Source organism: Pongo abelii, chromosome 19 (genome assembly GCF_028885655.2).
Source record: "Pongo abelii isolate AG06213 chromosome 19, NHGRI_mPonAbe1-v2.0_pri, whole genome shotgun sequence".
Taxonomy (NCBI): domain Eukaryota; kingdom Metazoa; phylum Chordata; class Mammalia; order Primates; family Hominidae; genus Pongo; species Pongo abelii.
The window spans coordinates 5,169,685-5,190,172 of record NC_072004.2 but is presented as its reverse complement, the minus strand read 5'-3'; the positions used below and the strand labels follow the sequence as shown (position 1 = coordinate 5,190,172).

Sequence of the window (20,488 nt, the reverse complement as noted above, 5' to 3'; positions counted from 1 at the left end):
AGATCTTGCTTTGTCACCCACAGCTGAAGTGCAGTGGTGTGATCATAGCTCACTGCAGCCTCCGCCTCCCGGATCAAGTGATCCTCCCACCTCAGCCTCCCAAGTAGCTGGAACTACAGGCACATGCCAGCATGCCCAGCTAATTATTATTTTTTTTTGTAGAAACAGAGTCTCACTATATGGCCCAGGCTGGTCTTGACCTCTTGGGCTCAAGCGATCCTCCTGCCTCAGCCCCCCGAAGTGTTGGGATTACAGACGTAAGCTACCATGCCCTGCCTAGAATAAATATTTATAGTATAACTATAGTTGTATAAGAGGAAAACTACACCCTAAATGTATATCATAAACACACAGAACTGATTTAGAAGACTCTCTACCAAATGGTGAAACAATCTTCTGACAAGGGGAGGTGTGGTTAAGGAAGATTTTTCACTTGATCACTTTATATTTATTTTTTCACTGTATTTAAAACCAAAAAAATTATGATAATGTGTACAAATATATATATATATTATCCATGCAATTTAAATAACTAAAAGATAAGGAGAAAACAGGAACCTGAATATGCAGCGCTCTGAACACCTGCCACCTCCTATTACTCAGCCCTTCCCTTCATATCATGTCACCTAGTAGAGCTTTTAGAGCAGGGTGTCCAATCTTTTGGCTTCCCTGGGCCACACTGAAGAACTGTCTTGGCTACACACAAAATACACTGACACTAACAATAGCTGATGAGCTAAAACAAACAAACAAAAAAAGATTGCAAAAAAAAATCTCATCATGTTTTAAGAAAGTTTACAAATTTGTGTTGGGCCACATTCAAAGCCAAGGGCTACAGGTTGGACAAGCTTGTTTTAGAGCAATGTCACCCAAGACTCGGCCTGGGAGAACTGGTCAGCACGGAAGAGACAGATTTTCTCCGAAATATGCACTGCTGCATCCTGCAGTCACTGAAGATCATTTCCAAATCAGTTTCCCCACCCCCCAGAGGAGGCCATTTCTAAAGATGAAAAACGAAACCCCTCAAATGTAGCTGTTATGTTTTTAAAAGTGGCACATATCACCTTCTCACCTTGTTGCAGCTTAAGTCAGTCTCTAATACACATAAGGTAATGCAATCACATGTGGTGGGGGACATTACTGACAAAGCAAATCAGTCCTAAAAACTTCTATTCACCTGATCTTTCTTCTTCAGTTCTTCAACTTGTCGGAGCTGTTCTGAAGTTAGCACAATCTCCATTCGCTGCATGTCTCTCATTAGTAAACGCTGAGATTCCAGAAACTGGTCATTGGCCTTCTGCCACGTATGTTTTAACTGGTTGTGTTGTTGTCGCTCTTGCTCCAAGAGATGGCAAACTGTTTAGGAACCCCCCCCACCACAAATCAAAAACACTGAATTTTAATGGTAGGTAATTTCTTTAGCACAAGGTTCCTAGCCTAGGTCTGACCAATGGTCCACATCCCTAGGATTCGGTCCTTGGCCGGACCAAGGGGCAACCTATCCCCATACTATCTCTTTAAAGCAGAGTCTCCCAAAGCGTACTCCTAGGAATACAGCAAAGAAAGATTTCTGTTCTTAGTAAGTCTTAGAAACTTCAAGTTAAAGGGAGAAATTTATTATTATTGTTATTTTGCAAAGGCTCCTCCAAATAAATTTTTAAAGATTTCTTTACTGCAGGACTTTGAACTTGGGGTCTTAATTATGTCTGTGTTTTCTTGGAAGGTGATATATAATATAGCCTTTCCCAAATTTATTTGACAAAAGAAAAAAAATCACTTTTCACAGTACAACTCAAATAACAAGTACTCTAGGGAATATACTTTGGGAAACATTGCTCCAAAGGCCAAAGGTGGAATAAACACTCCTAATTGTGTTTAATACATTCTGATAAATCTGTTATCCAGAAATCCTCGTTGGGTCCGGTTAATATATTTCTTATGACAAGTCAAGGAATCTTTGTAAAATGTACGTGTTGTTGATACTCATCAGCTCAGCCATCTTCTACCAAAAAGAGAATAGGTAGCATGATCTATCTACCCATCTACCAAGCCACCCAAGCCAACTCATACTTCTCATTTTTCCTCACCCCAACATATTCAACTATGACAGAGACCTGCTAATTCGGCCTCCTCTGGAATATGACACATCTATCTTCTGGCTTCTGCCTTAGACCAGCACTTATGACTTAAACAACTACAACAGAGGCCCCTTTTTTATGCTTCTGCCCTCAGTCTTGCCCTCCCTATTCTATTCACCACAGTGCTATTAGACTGAACTTTCTAAAACGCAAAACTAGTATCACCACTCTCCAGTCTAAAACCCTTCATTGAAGCCAGACACAAAAAGGCACATATTATAAAATCCCATTCACATCAAACCAGAATAGGCAAGTCCACAGAGATAGAAAGTAGATCAGTGGTTGCCAAGGGCTGGAGGTAGAGACATAGGAAGTGATGGTAAATGGGTACAGGATTTCTTTTTGAGGTAATGAAAATGTTTTGGAATTAGACGTGGTGACGGGGCACAATTTTGTGAATATATTAAAAACTACTGAATTGTATACTTTAACAAGTGAACTTTATGGCATGCAAATTTTATCTTAATAAAACTATTATTTAAGAGAAAATAGGCCGGGCGCAGTGGCTCATGCCTGTAATCCCACCACTCTAGGAGGCCGAGGTGGGCGGATCACGAGGTCAGGGGATCGAGACCATCCTGGCTAACACAGTGAAACCCCGTCTCTACTAAAAATACAAAAAAATTAGCCGGGCATGATGGCGGGCGCCTGTAGTCCCAGCTACGTGGGAGGCTGAGGCAGGAGAATGGCGTGAACCTAGGAGGCAGAGCTTGCAGTGAGCCGAGATCGCGCCACTGCACTCCAGCCTGGGCGACAAGGGCAAGACTCTATCTCAAAACAAAAAAAAAGAGAAAATAAAAAAACCTTCAGAGGATCCGAACTGCCCAGATGATCAAGTCCAATATTCTTAGCATAAGACCTCTATGTCCTGGCCTGTTTCTACTGCTCCAACCTCACATTTTGCCCATTGCCTCTTGTATTCTAATTGTGCTGAACTGCTTTTCTTAGACTTCCTTACCTAGCTGCATCACATGCAAATGGCCTTGAATGGCGTGCTTCTCTCTGACTACCCGACAAGCCCCTACCCATCTTCCAAAACTCCACTTAAGAACAACTTCTTTTAAGAAGGCTATCTGGGCTGGGCGTGGTGGCTCACGCCTGTAATCCCAGCACTTTGGGAGGCCGAGGTGGATGGATCACCTGAGGTCAGGAGTTCAAGACCAGCCTGACCAACAAGGAGAAACATCCCATCTCTACTAAAAATACAAAATTAGCCAGGCGTGGTGGCGCACGCCTGTAATCCCAGCTACTTGGGAGGCTGAAGTAGGAGAATCACTTGAACCCAGGAGGTGGAGGTTGCAGTGAGCTGAGATCACATCACCGCACTCCAGCCTGGGCGACAAGAACGAACCTCTGTCTCAAAAAAAAGACGCTATTTTTTATTGTGAGTGTTTCAGTATGGAAATTACTGCATGTCCTTCCTCATTTTAATTAACCTTCTCAGATACTTTTCAAGGTTTATTAGGAAGGTTTGGTAGTCTCAATAATTTACATTATTTCTGGAAGTGTTAGAGGGACACAGTTTAAACTGAACTAGTTCTTTTGGACACCTTTAAGAATATGAGTGTCTTTTTATTGCAATAGCACACTTGGAAACTGTTTCCTGAAGGCCAAAACTTCACTCAAAGTTTGGGTTATTTTCGTAATATTTTAGTGGGGAAAGAATGCGCCCCTGGAAAATAGAGTCAATTTCTGTATCACTGTGCTACCAGACTAGTGAAATCAAAATTGTCCCTTAAAAACAGGGTGTTACTTAGGGCCTCCAGAATACACTCTCTGCCCTTCTCCATTTTCACTTTGGCTAATACACCTCCATCAAAATGAGTGTGGGGGGAAAAGTAGTTGAAGCAGAAATTCCCAGCTTTATTATCTTTCTGCCCAGAGCTCATGCCTGGTGACGTTGGTTTTTTTGTTTGTTTTTTTGAGATGAAGTCTCACTCTGTCGCCCAGGCCAGAGTGCAGTGGTGTGAGCTCGGCTCACCGCAACCTCTGCCTCCTGGGTTCAGGTGATTCTCGTGCCTCAACTTCCTGAGTAGCTGGGATAACAGGTGCGCATCACCACACCTGGATAATTTTTGTTTTTGCAGTAGAGACGGGTTTTCGCCATGTTGGCTAGGCTGATCTCAAACTCCTGACCTCAGGTGATCTGCCCGCCTTGGCCTCCCAAAGTGCTGGGATTATAGGAGTGAGCCACTGCACCCGGCTGCCTTGTGAAATTATTACTGAGCTCATGAAGGAAAAACCATAATTTCAGCTTTGCATGAGTACATTTAAACCAACTACAAGGCTTAAATTGAATCACTAACATGCTGCATTGTTATTTTAAGATTTGTCATTGTTATTAGTCAACATCAATTTAACTTATATGGTTCTTAGAGACAAAGATAAAAATATACAGTATATTTACCTTCATGCAATTCTTTCCGCAGTTTCTCAGCATCTTCCTGTAGAACAGATTTCTGAGTATTCAAAACAGCCACATACATCTCTAGATCAGTCCTACAAGATTTCTCAGCTTCCAGATAATGATTCAGTTCTTTAACCTGAAAGAAGATGCAATTCCATTAAACTGAAATTTACAACAGTTTCTATCTTAGATACAAAATGATGGTAAGTTCTGGCTATGCCTTAAAAAAATTTACACTTACTTTTACATCTACATTTTACATCTACATAAATTAACATTTATAATTTTTAATTATAAAATATAGAAAACTGGGAAAATAACATAATAGATGTTATCCATAATCATACCACCAGAATAAAATATACAATTGAGATTTCACATAACAGTTTTGTCCCTTGCTTTTCAAAAAGGTAGTTCCAATTTGTATTGCCACATCAACATACGCATGTATCTGTTTCAGCCGTAACAGTAACACCAGGTATGTTTTGCTTTTTTAAATCGGTAGTTAATTTCTAAGGACAAAAATGATACCATATACTTTTAAGTTTGCTTTCATTTCTGGTGAGGGAATTCCAAATGCTTTAAATGTATAAAAAGAAGATATTTTCACAGATACATATACTGATGGAAGTAAAAAAGAGGAAATTATAATGGAACAAGTAACTAGTCTCATACTGTAATGACTTAAAGGCAAATGCAGAATACTTTTTAAAATCACATCTTGCCCAGGCGTGGTGGCTCACGCCTGTAATCCTAGCACTTTGGGAGGCAAAGGTGGGCAGAATGCTTGAGCTCAGGAGTTTGAGACCAGCCTAGGAAACATGGAGAAACCCTGTTTCCAAAAAATAACAATAAAATAAAACCACATCTTTAAAAAAAATGCTTTTTTTCTGTTGATCAATTAAGTGTAATACTCAAAATAGTAACAATATAGTCTAATATAGGAAAGTTATAACCAAACAAAAATGCAATTCTTCCCCAGAAAATCAAGGATTATGTCACTTTAGACTGTCACATAAATTGTCCATTCTAAATTCTAACCCTTTAGTTAACTTTCAACTTTTTCAAATGGTTATATCTAATATCACATTCAAGGTCCTTTTCATGCCTTTTATCTTCCTATTTCTTCAAACTTAAAGTGGCTTACTGTTTTCAGTTATCTTTATTCCTAGGCCATCATGCAATAATAGTCAAAGGTTTAAATGACCATTTAAGCAATCATTTGATGCTTCACTGAAGGTTGACAGTCCAGCACATGACATGAACAAAAAATGGTGAAGTCGCAACTATCGTGAAATACTTTCTCTAACACCTGAAGACGGTGGTAATTCAGCTGATGGTAAAAGAGTCCGTATGGCAGATTTAAAATGGTGGTATATAACCCACTAATTCTACCAGTTATTAGTTTTTGGAATAAACATTTGGTTTAATTAATAATGAATTTCTAACATTTGAAAACTACTGAGCAGGACCCTGGGAAGATGATGGCAGTAGTGACATAGTATTTGAATTACTTTGAGTTCCATACCTTGTAATGACCAAAACCAACAACAAATGGACATCTACAAAAAGCCAGGTGACAAGGACAGGGTGCAAACCAACCACTGAAAGCTACCTATTCAGAAAAATGTACATGGTATCAGGATCTATGCAGGAGAAGGTACAGAGAAGCAATGAGGGTCATGAGAAACCAAAAACAGTCAACTGGGAGGACAATTTGACAACAGTGGCTTAAATGGAAGAGTTTCACATACACCAGTAGTCGGTGAATGCGACCAATTTCTCTGTAACACTTACAACCTGGTTAGGGTAAAATGATGTCCCACTTTGATTTACATTTCCCCAATTTCTAGTGTGGTTGAATGTTGAGTATCTTTTCACACTCCTTGACTATTCTGGTTTCCTCTTTTGTTAACCGACTGCTCATACACTTTACCTGTTTTTTTTCTTCTTTTTTTTCCTGAGACGGAGTCTCGATCTGTTGCCCAGGCTGGAGGGTGGTGCCGTGATCTCAGCTTACTGCAGCCTCAACCTCTGGCTCCTGGGTTCAAGCAATTCTTATGCCTCAGCCTCCCAAGTAGCTGGGATTACAGGCATGAGCCACCTAGCTATACTTTACCTGTTTTTCCTTTTTTTTTTTTTTTTGAGACAGTGTCTTGCTCTGTCGCCCAGGCTGGAGTGCAGTGGCACAATCTCGGCACACTGCAAGCTCTGCCTCCCGGGTTCACGCCACTCTCCTGCCTCAGCCTCCCAAGTAGCTGCGACTACAGGTGCCCGCCACCACACCCAGCTAATTTTTTGTATTTTTAGTAGAGACTGGGTTTCACCGTGTTAGCCAGGATGGTCTCCATCTCCTGACCTCGTGATCCGCCCGCCTTGGCCTCCCAAAGTGCTGGGATTACAGGCGCGAGCCACGGCGCTCGGCCACTTTACCTGTTTTTCTTCAGAATTATTTGTCACTTGTGGACTTGGCAATTTTGAGAAAGAGTCTCACTCTGTTGCTCTGGCTGGAGTGCAGTGGTGCAACCTACACTCACTGCAGCCTCCATCTCCCAGGTTCAAGCAATTCTTGTGCCTCAGCCTCCCAAGTAGCTGGGATTATAGGCGTGCACCACCATGCCTGGCTAATTTTTGTATTTTTAGTAGAGACAGGGTTTCTCCATGTTGCCCAGGCTGGTCTCAAACTCCTGGTCTCAAGCAATCTAAGTACTGGGATTACAGGTGTGAGCCACCATGTCCAGCCAAATTAGCAATTTTTTTATTATTTTGGATATTAATATTTTGTCAGTTATGAGGTATTGATATCTTCTTATAGTCTGTAGCTTCTCTTTTCAACTTTTTGTATTAATAGTATCTTTTAACAAAGAACTTTATATTATAATGTAGCTAAACTTGCCAGTTTTCCTTTCACAGTCAATATTTTTGTCTTATTTAAGAAATCTTGGGCCGGGCACAGTGGCTCATGCCTGTAATCCCAGCACTTTGGGAGGCCAAGGTGAGTGGATCACATAAGGTCAGGGGTTCGAGACCAGCCTGGCCAACATGACAAAACCCCGTCTCTACTAAAAATACAAAAATTAGCCAGGTGCGGTGGCGCACGCCTATAATCCCAGCTACTTGAGAGGCTGAAGCAGGAGAATCGCTTGAACCTGGGAGGTGGAGGTTGCAGTGAGCCAAGATCACGCCACTACACTCCAGCCTAGGCAACACAGCAAGACCCTGACTCAAAAAAAAAAAAAAAAAAGAAAAGAAAGAATCTTTTTGAAGACAACAAGGTGGAGAGAGTGGGCCTACCTCTCAGATAGTACGACTTGAAGTAAAGCTACTATAATTAAGATAGTTTGTTACTGGTTTAGGAATAAATCTGTCTCCTGGGCTGGAGTGCAGTGGCCCAATCTCGGCTCACTGCAACTTCCACTTCCTGGGTTCAAGTGATTCTCAGTGATTCTTGTACCTCGTCCCAAGTAGCTGGGACTACAAGTATGCACCACCACACCTGGCTAATTTTTGTATTTTTTTGTAAAGAAAGAGTTTCATTATGTTGTGCTGGCTGGTCTTGAACTCCCAAGCTCAAGCAATCCGCCCACCTCAGCCTCCCAAAGTGCTGGAATTACAGGCATGAGCCACCGCACATGGCCAGATAATTATTTATTTATTTAATTTTGAGACGGAGTTTCACTCGTCGCCTAGGCTGGAGTGCAATGGTGCGATCTTGGCTCCCTGCAACCTCTGCCTCCCAGGTTCAAGCAATTCTCCTGCCTCAGCCCCACAAGTATCTGGGATTACAGGCGGATGCCCAGCTAACTTTTGTATTTTTAGTAGAGGCAGGGTTTCACCATGTTGGCCAGGCTGGTCCCGAACTCCTGACCTCAGGTGATCCACCTGCCTTGGCCTCCCAAAGTGCTGAGATGGCAGGCGTGAGCCACCACACCCAGCCAATAAGGGTATTTTTTAACAATCCATTCTTCCCCCACTGATTTGTAATGCCACCTGTCATATATCAAATTTACACATATATAGGTCTGTTTCTGGGCTTTCTGTTTTATTGATCCATTTGTTTATCCCTAAACCAGTAACAAACTGTCTTAATTATAGTAGCTTTACTGTGGTCCTGCTATCTGATAGGTAGGCCAACTCTCCTCATCTTGTCTTCAAAATTTTGCTAAGTATGTTCCTGTTCCTTCACTTCTCTATATGAAGTCTACTTCTAGAACTGAATTATCAAGTTCCTAATTAAACCCTATTGAAATTTAAGTAAAATTTAAAAATTTGGGGATACAATGTCTACTTTATAATGGTGTATGTGTGTGTGTGTGAGAGAGAGAGAGAGAGAGAGAGAGAGAGAGACAGAGAGACAGAGTCTCACTCTATCGCCCAGGCTGGAGTGCAGTGGCACGACCTCAGCTCACTGCAACCTCTGCCTCCTGAGAGACTGGGATTACAGGCTTCTGCAACCATGCTCGACTAATTTTTGTACTTTTAGTAGAGACTAGGTTTCACCATGCTGGCCAGGCTGGTCTCAAACTCTTAACCTCAGGTGATCCCCCTACCTTGGCCTCCTAAAGTGCTGGGATTCCAGGCGTGAGCCACCGTACCCTGCCCAGTGCTCTATCTTTTCATTCAGGAAAATACAGATTCAGGTCCTCATTTATTATGTAGTCTATAAGGACCCTGCCCATCTTTATTTAGCTATATTGGTAGGTAACTAGTTTTTCTTTTTTTTTTTCTTTTTTTTACTCTTGTGAATAGGATCAATCTTTTTTCCACCGCTGCATTCTTCAACTGGTTATCACTGGGGCATAGAAAAACAATTATCTTTGTATGTTGATTTTGTTGGAACAACTTTCAAATTGTTGAACTCTTATTAGGTCTAACAATCTGTTGTACATTCTCTGGTTTCTTTATACAGACGATTGAATCAGTCTCGTTGCTTTCTTTCCAGTTCTTATGCCTCATTTCTGAATTACTGAGCATGGGCCTGCCCCAGAATGTTCCCATAATTAACGGTAAGGCTGCTAAATATTCACCCTTAACTATGTTTGCCAAAGGTTTGATAAATAGCCCTTTACTAAGTTACTGAGTGGTCAAATTTCTCAAATACCTTTCTGAATCCAAAATGAATATAATGCTGTTCTACAATCATTTTACGTGTACATTGCAATGATAGATTTTCTGATAAATTTCTGCGAATACACCCTACTTGGTCATGATGTATTTCTCCCCCTTTATTTTAGCTACAATGCTGAAAATTTTAGCTTCTGTATTCCTGAGACAGATCTATAATTTCTTCTCATACTACCTTTCTATGTGTTTGTTCACTTGTAGTGAAGATCTACTAGTCTCATAAAAAGAGTTGGAGAGCTTTCTATCTTTTTGTATTCCCTGAGAGTTTGTAAAATATAAGAATTTGCTCTTTCCAGAAAGTCTGGAAAAACTTACCTGTAAAATCAACAGTTTAATGTCTTTTGGTGACAGGAGGCAAGAGACGATAAGATTTTTTACTCTAGATCCACTTTCTTTAATAATTACTGACTACCTTTCCTGTTTTGGAATAATTTTGGCTAATTATCTTTTATTAGAAATTTTTTTTCATCTGTTTTCAAATTTATTTGTGTGACAGTTTATAGTATTTGTTATTTTTAAATTTCTACTGATTTGTAGTTATGTCTTTTTCTTTTTTTTTTTTTTTTTTTTAAGACAGGCTCCCTTGCCCAGGCTGGCGTGCAGTGGAGCCATCATGGCTCACCACAGCCTCAACTCCTTGGGCTCAAGTGATCCTTCTGCCTCAGCCTCACAAAGTGCTAGGATTACAGGCATAAGCCTCCACACTTGGCCTCACTTCTGATGTCTCATTTTTGTTTTCATTTTTCCCGATCAGTCTTACTAGAGATTTGTCTATAGTTTTTCCATTTTTTCATTATATTGATAGTCTCTATTGTTCTTTTGCTTTTCTATTTCACAAATTCCTATTGTTTATATTATTCATTCCATTTATTTTCAGTTTGTACTTTTTTTTTTTTTTTTTGAGATGGAGTTTTGCTCTTGTTGCCCAGGCTGGAGTGCAATGGCAAGATCTCAGCTCACTGCAACCTCCGCCTCCCGGGTTCAAGCAATTCTCCTGCCTCAGCCTCCCCAGTAGCTGGGATTATAGGTGCCTGCCACCATGCCCAGCTAATTTTTTGCATTTTTAGTAGAGATGGGGTTTCACTACGTTGGCCAGGCTGGTCTCGAACTCCTGACCTCAGGCGATCCACCCACCTCGGCCTCCCAAAGTGCTGGGATTACAGGAGTGTGCCACTGCACCTGGCTCAGTTTGTACTTTTTTTTTTTTTTTTTTAAAGATCTGGCATTATTCACATCATTCTAAATATTTTGTAATTACTTTTTCCATGAGTATTTTTTTCATGTCCAAGCATTTTAACTATCATTTTAATGTAAATAACTGAATAACCCATAGTTACAGAATTGGGTCTGCGTAACCTCAATTCTAAGATAATGTATCTAAAAATAACTATACCTTGTCCCAGGTACTATCCTAAATGTTTATAGGTATTAATTTATATGTTCCTCATAATAGCCATATGGTGGCTATTATAGGGATTAATTTATATGTTCCTCATAATAGCCATATGGTGACTATTAAGGTGGGCTTATTATCCCCATTTCACAGTTGAGAAAATCAAAGCACAGTATGATTAAGTAATTTGCCCAAGGTAACCCAGGCTACTAAATGCTGAGCTCTTAACTATTATGTTCTAGTACTGTATGCGATACCATCTCGTTCTTGGATACCGAGTGCTGTGTGTCAACTACAACTAAATTACTAACCTGATAGTTCAAAATGTCTATAGCTCTACTAATAATTTTTTCTGATTGTATTCTCTAAAGGTCAATTTTAATCTGCTACTATATTTGTGAAAGTCAGTTTTGCCTTGTAATTGTCATTATTAGTTCATGCATTTCATGACTATGTAAGGTGCATTCAAGTTCATGACTATTATATCTTACTGATGAACTGTTTATTAGATAGGATCCCTCTTTATCTCTATTAGCGGTTTTTCCCCCCTTATCCTATCTTTGTGATACTACACTTGGAATATCAGCTTTCTTTTGGTTCGAATTTACATGGTATATTTTTATCCCTTAATTTTCAATATTTTTTTCTTTTTTTGAGACAGAGTCTCACTCTGTCGCCCAGGCTGGAGTGCAGTGGTGCAATCTCAGGTAACTGCAACAATCTCCACCTCCCGGGTTCGAGCAAATCTCCTGCCTCAGCCTCCCAAGTAGAAGGGACTACAGGCGCGTGGCCACTACGCCTGGCTAATTTTTGTATTTTTAGTAGAGACGGGGTTTCACCATGTTGGCCAGGCTGGTCTCGAACTCCTGACCTCAGGTGATCCACCCACCTCGGCCTCCCAAAGTGCTGGGATTACAGGCATGAGCCACCGCGCCCGGACTTCTTTTAAGACAGAGTCTCTCTCTATCACCTAGACTGGAGTGCAGTGGCATGATCATGGCTCACTGCAACCTCAACCTTTTGGGTTGAAGTAATTCTCCCATCTCAGCCTCTCAAGTAGCTGGGACCACAGGCACACACCACTAGAACTGGCTAATATTTTCAGTCTTACCTTGTGGTTTGATTTTAGGCATAGCTCTTACAAATAATATAAAGTTAGATTTTTACAATCCAATGTGATAATCTCTTTTAAACATAGGTATCAGTTCACATTTACCAAGACTACTGATAAATTCCCATTTATTTTCAATTGTTTTTGTTTATTTTCTTATGCTTCTTTTGTTCCTACTTTCTTCCTTTTTTTCTTTGGGTATGGGGGACAGGGTCTCACTCTGTCACCCAGTCTGGAGTACCAGTTCACTGTAGTCTCAAACTCCCAGGCTCAAGTAATCCTCCCATCTCAGTCTCCCAAGTAGGTGGGACAACAGGCAAGCACCACCAGGTCTGGCTTTTTTAAAAATTTTTTGTAGAGACAGGGGTCTCACTATGTTGCCCAGGCTGGTCTTAAATTCCTGGGCGCAAGCAATTCTCCTGCCTCGGCTTCCTGAAGTATTGGGATTACAGGTGTGAGCCACAACACCTGGCCTGTTCCTCCTTTAATTCTTTTGCTGTGTCTTTATGGCCAACAAATTAAGCAATACTATAGCTACATTATCTCTAAAAGATCAATGCTGGAGCTGGCATCAGAAAACAAGGTCAACTTTGAATGGTTTATTTTCCTTAATAGGAAAATGAATGAGACAGGGTCTCATTTTCTTAAGAAAATGAACACTAACTTTGTGACAAAGCAGCCACTTGTGATAAAACACCATTATTGTGATTATTTTAAATGTCCATAAAAGCAAAACCATCTCAAAGCAGTTTTTTGCATTTAATTTATTATTATTATTATTGAGACAGAATTTTGCTCCTGTTGCCCAGGCCGGAGTGCAATGGCACAATCTCAGCTCACTGCAACCTTCGCCACCGGGCTTCAAGCGATTCTCCTGCCTCAGCCTCCCGAGGCTGGGAGCAGCCGGGATTACAGGCATGCACCACCATGCCTGGCTAATTTGTATTTTTAGTAGAGATGGGGTTTCTCCATGTTGGTCAGACTGGTCTCCAACTCCCAATCTCAGGTGATCCGCCCGCCTCAGCCTCCCAAAGTGCTGGGATTACAGGCATAAGCCACCTTGCCCGGCAGTTTTTTGCATTTTAACGAAAGATTCTTAAGATGCATAGTCTAACTTACAGTTTTCTTTCCCTATTATTGATTCTAATTTTGTTCATGGCATTGGGGCAGAATCTTGGGTTTCAAGCAAATGGATTACAATGTTTCATAACCTTTGAGGCCTCCAGCTCTTTAATTTTGTCTTCAGCCTCTGTCAGTTTATCCTTCAAAGCTGCAATTTCCTTTTCCATTGGCATCACAACGGACCGAAGTTTCTCAGCATCCTCTTGGGCCTATGGTTAAAAAGAATTAAATGCTACGACTTATTCATTTACTGCTTTTCTAAGAAACTCTAACGCTTCCATTTGCTAAAAATTAGTATAACAAGTAACTTGACCAGGCACTATATTAATATTCACAAAACTGAACTAATGTCTAACTTTCAAATGATGCATTACTTTGAATGTCAAGGTATAATTGAGTTTTCCCAAATATTCCATTTAGAATTTGGTAGTAAATGGGAAAATTGATTCACTAAAACAAATTTGACTTCTTAATCAATTAAGAAAATATCCCATATATAAAAGGAAATACACATAATAAATTTTTTTTTTTTTGAGATGGAGTCTCGCTCTGTCACCCAGGCTGGAGTGCAGTGCCACGATCTCTGCTCACTGCAAGCTCCACCTCCCAGGTTCACACCATTCTCCTGCCTCAGCCTCCCGAGTAGCTGGGACTATAGGCGCCTGCCACCACACCCGGCTTATTTTTTTTTTTTATTATTATTTTTAGTAGAGACGGGGTTTCACTGTGTTAGCCAGGATGGTCTCGATCTCCGGACCTCATGATCCGCCCACCTCGGCCTCCCAAAGTGCTGGGATTACAGGCGTGAGCCACCATGCCCAGCCCATAATAAATAATTTTTTAAATTCCTGGGTTACTAAGTTCATGAGACAATAATTTCTTATGAATAATGAAAGGGCTGATTACATTTTAAACACCCAAAATAGAATAACGCGTTTTCTAAAATGTTAGAAAATTATGTTGCTATAAAAAGGCTTCCATCCAATTAAACAGAGTACTTTAAATACTATTTTACTTTTACCATCTAAATGAAACAAACCCAAAGAATGACCACTTAAAACTATCATTGTTTTCCCAAGTCCATTCTCAAAAACATGGATTAAAAGGAACCAACTTACATAAACTAGTATACTGGTGAGAAAATGAATTTTCATTTCTTATATACACATACACTTACATGCAGACAAACAAAGCCAGGCTCAAGAAGTTGGCTTTTTTCCTTCTAGAGAAACTGAAAACCTAATTCACTGAATTTAAATGAGTGCAAAGTTATACTAAGTTGCGCACGATAGGGAAAAATATCATAAATGCCCAAACGTGAGGAGAGGTTTTCCCCAAATAACACATCCCTCAAAAAACAGGGGTTCAGATTCAATTTGTTTTCAGGTCCTTACAAAGCCATCATTTATTTTATTTTGAATTAAATACTATTTGGAAAAGACAAGTTAAAATATCTCAGTTAAGGCTAGTTTAGGATGCTTATAAAGGTCATCTGATAAAAAAACAACAGGAAAAAAAAGGAGGGAGGAAACAAAGAATTGATCACATCTCAAGTTATTTATTAATATAAATATGACTTCACAATTCCAAGTCCTGAATGTCATCATAAACAAAACCTTTAAAAAGCACTTTAAAAAATGACAGAAAGGTCATTAAAAACAAGAAAAATCTGTGAAACTGTCATAGCCAAGAGGCACCTAAGGAGACACGACTAAATGCAATATGGTATCCTGGATGGGATCCTAGAACAGAAAAAAAAGGACGTTAGGTAAAAACTAATGCAATCTGAATACAAAAATGGACTTTAGTTAATAAGAATAAATTGATAGAGGCTTATTAGCTGTGACAAATGTACCATGCTAATGTAAAACATTAACAACAGGAGAAACTAGGCATGGAGTATATAGGAACTCTGTACTATATTCCCAATTTTTCAGATAATCAAAAACAGTTCTAAAATTGAAAGATTGTGGAAATCATAAATATACATAAATTTGAGGAATGAACTAAGAATTAGGAACCAAAAAGGCATGATAAATTCAATTGAAAAGAAAAATCAATTACTAATTATTTTATATAATGTGATTTTAAATATGCGTACGCATATAAAATAAAGTAAAAGTTTATTTAATTAAACTAGCTAAAAAGCTTTTAATATTTTCTCAATGATAAAATGTCTCACTTTACATTTAGTTGCCCTATGTTCAAGTATTATATGGTATTATGTTCAAGCATATGTGGTACATAATATGTGGTATACAGAAACCAAAGGATACCAAGAAAGAAGGAAAACTAACATCTATTCTAAAACTTTGCTTTAGACACAATCATCAAGCAACAACACCCACTCAACTGGTATTTAGGAGTTCAAGCACCTATCTCCTAGATACTATGCTAGGCATTTAGGATATACAAATAAAAAACAAGCACAGGTACCCCTGAATCTATTAAAAAAAAAAAGAGGGAAAGAGAAACTCCTGCCTTCACAGAGCTTATATTTTAGCAAGGAAAGAAAGACAGTAAACAATAAACACAGTATGTGAACTCTGTGTAGTATAAGGAAATATGTGCTATGGAAAGAGAAAAACTAGAAAAGGATAAGGGAGAGGAGAGTAGTGACAGGCGGCAGAGGGAAGTTGGCAGGTTGCAATGTTAAATGGTGGGTGGTCGGGATAAACCCCATGAAGTAGTGACATTTGATCAAAAATGTGAAGAAGGTGAGAGAGTTAGCCATAGATATAACATTATTTAGTACTATGTTTAGGTCTGTGTCCAAATAATTACTCTTACAGGAAATATCAAAGTACTTCTATTACTTTCTATTACACAACATTAAAGCACTTTGCATTTGAATTCAAATATTTCTACAAATGAACACATTCCTTCATACCTTTTTCATTTCATTTTCTAAATTTTCCTCCTCTTGACCTTCAGACAGCCTTCTTCTTAAATCAGCTATTTCCCTCTCTGCGGATTCTCTATACTGTGCCCACTGTGTTCGCTCCTGCTCCAGCCTAAGGTGGAACTGGTGCTCATAGTCACGAACTGTTTCTACAAAACATCACCACATATTTCACATCTAAGCGTTATGAAAAAAAAAATAACCTGGCACACTAAATTTTTTAAAGTTATATAAAAAGCTTACATCTAATTTCTGGAAAATGTTTAATTCACTAAAAAACAAAACAAACTAGTAGTTCTTATTATATACAGAAATAAGGGCTTTAAATCATAACTTCTAATCTTCACAATAAACCTGTGTCATATATTATTTTACGAATGAGAAAACCTTAGGAAACATTAAATAGTCTGGCCAATGTTTCATGCCCAGAATGAAGCAACGCTAGAATTCGAACTTAAGGCCAACTCCAAAATCTAAGTTCTTAGACACTATACTATGGCTCCCAAGGCAAATATAACATGTCGCCCCAATCCCACTACCTGAAAGTGTGGGAAAAGGGATATATTTCTGGAATAGTTTACTAGAACCCAAGATTGTAAGTTGAGGCAAACTCTATAAGGTCTTTAAAAAAATGGCTTTAATATAATCTTAAAACATGGCCGGGCGTACTGGCTCACACACACCTGTAATCCTAGCACTGTGGGAGGCAGATGGGCAGATCACTTGAAGCCAGGATTTCAAGACCAGCCTGGCCGACATGGCAAAACCCCATCTCTACCAAATATAGAAAAATTGCCGGGTGTGGTGGCTCACGCCTGTAATCCCAGCACTTTGGGAGGCCGAGGCAGGTGGATCACCTGAGGTCAGGAGTTTGAGACTAGCCTGACCAACAAGGTGAAACCCCGTCTCTACTAAAAATACAAAAATTAGCTGGGCGTGGTGACGGGCACCTGTAGTCCCAGATACTCGGGAGGCTGAGGCAGGAGAATCACTTGAACCCGGGAGGCAGAGGCTGCAGTGAGCCGAGATCACGCCACCGCACTCCAGCCTGGGCGACAGAGTAAGACTCTGTCTCAAAAAAAAGAGAAGGAAAGGGGAAGGGAAAGGGAAAAAAAGAAAAGATTATTTGGGTGTGATGTCGCATGTCTGTGGTCCCAGCTACTTGGAAGGCAGAGGCACCAAAATTGCCTGAACCCAGGAGGCGGAGGTTGCAGTGAGCTGAGATCATGCCACTGCACTCGAGCCTAAGTATCTCAAAAAAAAAACAAAAACAAAAAAAACAAAAACACTATGTGACAAACCCTGTTTGCCCATTAATTTCCACTCCTTCTTCCTTACTAGTAAGACTCCAATTTTGTTTAGGAAGTCAATGTGCGCAATTTTAAAACTACATTGTCCAGTTTCCCTTGTAGTTATGAGTGACCACACACTTGGTCAACAAAGTGAGGGGCATATGCTGGCTAGTTCTAGAAAATGTTTGCTTTTCTGATGCAGACTGAAGGAGAAGCAGCTATTTTTCAGCTGAGGCAAAGATTAAGTTGAAAACCATATGCTAAGGATGAAAGAACAGAAGGGCTGAAGGAGTTTGAGGCATTGTTGACATCATGGAACCAATGCAACCAGGCCTAGATTATCTACCTTTGGATTTCATGTTCTGGGAGAAAAAGGAACTCCTATTTTGGTAAGCCACTGTAGTCGGGTTTGTTATATGAAGCCTAGAGTAATCTCTAGGCCATAGCTATACACTCAGAAATAGGGCTAGCCTCACCTGCCTTTTTATAAAGAGCACTAAGGCAAAAAGTGACACACAACTGCAAACATAGTGGAAAAAGTCATCACTATTTCACATTTAGAATATTAACTAATCTGGGCCAAGCATGGTGGCTCACACCTGTAATCCCAGCACTTTGGGAGGCCAAGGCAGGCAGATCACGAGGTCAGGAGATCGAGACCATCCTGGCTAACATGGTGAAACCCAGTCTCTACTAAAAATACAAAAAATTAGCCGGGCGTGGTGGGATGCACCTGTAGTCCCAGCTACTTGAGAGACTGAGGCAGGAGAATTGCTTGAACCTGGAAGGCGGAGGTTGCATTGAACCGAGATGGTGCCACTGCACTCCAGCCTGGGCAAGAGAGTGAGACTCCGTCTCAAAAAATAAAAAATAAAATAGAATATTAACTAATTCCAGGAACCCAAAGATTCAGTGACAACTTACTTTGTTTCATCATCATCTTCTCAGAAATTTGGGAAGTAATTAAGCACTAGTGCCAAAAGGAGTCTGAGACTAAACTACGTCTCTTCTTTTAGACGAAAGGTCATAAGCTGGAGGCCCATGAAGCCTACCTTAGCCCATGGGCCATTCTACCCAACAGAGTGCAGTGAAGATTTCACATACAAAGTTTCTTAAAAAATCTAAACCAGGCCAGGCGCAGTGGCTCACACCTGTAATCCCAGGACTTTGGGAGGCCGAGGCAGGTGGATCACCTGAGGTCTCAGGAGTTCAAGACCAGCCTGACCAACATGGCAAAACCCTGTCTCTACTAAAAATAGAAAATTAGCTGGGTGTGGTGGCACATGCTTGTAATCCCAGCTACTCAGGAGGCTGAGGCAGGAGAATCACTTGAGCCCAGGAGGCGGAGGTTGCAGTGAGTACAGTGAGCTGAGACTGCGCCACTGCACTCCAAGCTGGGCAACAGAGTGAGATTCCATCTCAAAAAAAAAAAAAAAAAAATCCTAAACCATATAGCCAAACTACACTGGAAGGGCAATAATTAGCTGAAGCTCATCAATGTAAACAGTTACTTCACCCTTTGCATGGCAGCTCTCTCTACTCCAGCACATTTCCTGTGCCCACACAGCTTTATTCTTTGAGATTACTAGCCTGCCTCCCAGAAGAAATCGACTTTTAAGCCTTACAATGAACTATAGTCCTAATTTAATGCATTATCTCTATAACATTCCTATTATAACTCTCCATTATTAAGTTAGATACGATTGATATATCCATTTATGTTATCAGTGACTTCTCTTTTATCTGAAAGTATATCTGGATGATGACAGTACATAAAACCACAAATGAAACTCTGGATATATTTTAAGATTCTCTGAAAATATTCCCAATCATTAGAATCGGTTATCTTAGAAAATCACAAAATTGATCTTTGTCTTTACCTTTCATAACAGCCTGAAGTGAAGCAACTTCTTCTCTCCACTGTCTTTTCACTTCATCTATAGCTTCTTGCTTGGTGTTCTCAGAGACTGTGGCAATCGCCTTAATATTCTCCATCTCTGCTTGAGCTTCCCACAGCTGGGTTCGAAGGTGTCCCAAATCATCTTGTGCAGCTTGTAATACTGCATTTTGCCTCTTCAGATCCTCTGGAGAGAAAAGTAAAAGATAGCCCATTAATGTTCACTTTGATCAGACTGGCATTCCAATAAAGAAATAAGGTATTAAATTTTAAAATATAAACATACAAAATGACACCCTTTTAATAGAGGTGAGATTTAAGGTAAGCTGGGTATCACAAATCAATTGTTACTATCTATCTAACGATCCAGTAGTTACAGTCATGGTCTTAGAGCTCAAGTTATGCATTCCCATCTGCTGACTAAATGAACGTGATCATGTTGTTTAATCTCTCTGGCCTAAGTTTCCACATCTGCAGAATGGAAGTTAAAAACAGCCACCTCACAAGGTTGTTGTAATGATCACTTACTGACAATGCTAATTAGTACAGTACCTTCCACAAACATTCAAAAAATGGTTAATAAAAGAGAAAAGAAAGCCAGAGCATATGGCAGTGACTAGACGTATGTTCTTTAAAGTTAGCATTAATTTCTCAGCTCCCTCTTACCATCTTTAAATACTAAGTTGATGTAATGTGCCTACTACATGGTTTAAGCCCAGGCAGAACATAAGTTTGGCCAAATTAACTTCAAAAAAAAGATGAACTTATCAACAGTATGCAGGGATGTGTGATTGTTTTCCCATACCCTTAACAACAGTCACTATTTTCCATCTTTTAAAAATTCTTGTAAATATCATGGGTAGCAAATGGTCATTTTAATCTACATTTTCCCTGTTAATAAAGAGTTTGAGTATCTTTTCATATATGTACTAGTGACTCATTTCCTCTTTGGTGACATTCTTTACATTTGCTTCTAATGAATCATTTTCCTTCTGATCTGTAAGAGCATTTTATATATTCTGGATATTAAATCTGTCTTCTCTTATAAAACTTCTCCCAGTCAGCTGCTGTGTTTCTTAAAAAAAAAAAAAAAAAAAACATT

The 20,488-nt window shown here is 39.7% G+C and overlaps 1 protein-coding gene across 5 annotated transcripts in view; it reads right to left on the bottom strand.

Annotated features, from left to right (window-relative positions):
• RABEP1 (rabaptin, RAB GTPase binding effector protein 1) overlaps positions 1 to 20,488 on the bottom strand; it is a 114,089-nt gene that overhangs the window by 33,498 nt on the left and 60,103 nt on the right. For 4 of the 5 annotated variants that reach the window (XM_002826900.5, XM_054536053.2, XM_063717975.1 and 1 more), the window contains 5 exons: positions 19,370 to 19,573; positions 16,186 to 16,346; positions 13,385 to 13,504; positions 4,546 to 4,681; positions 1,178 to 1,356 (listed from right to left, as the gene is read on the bottom strand). In XM_002826900.5, the coding sequence (XP_002826946.3) occupies positions 1,178 to 1,356; positions 4,546 to 4,681; positions 13,385 to 13,504; positions 16,186 to 16,346; positions 19,370 to 19,573 (800 nt within the window). Of the gene's footprint in view, positions 1 to 1,177; positions 1,357 to 4,545; positions 4,682 to 13,384; positions 13,505 to 14,833; positions 15,038 to 16,185; positions 16,347 to 19,369; positions 19,574 to 20,488 lie in introns of those variants that run through there. The other variant, XM_054536055.2, reaches the window with a different exon arrangement.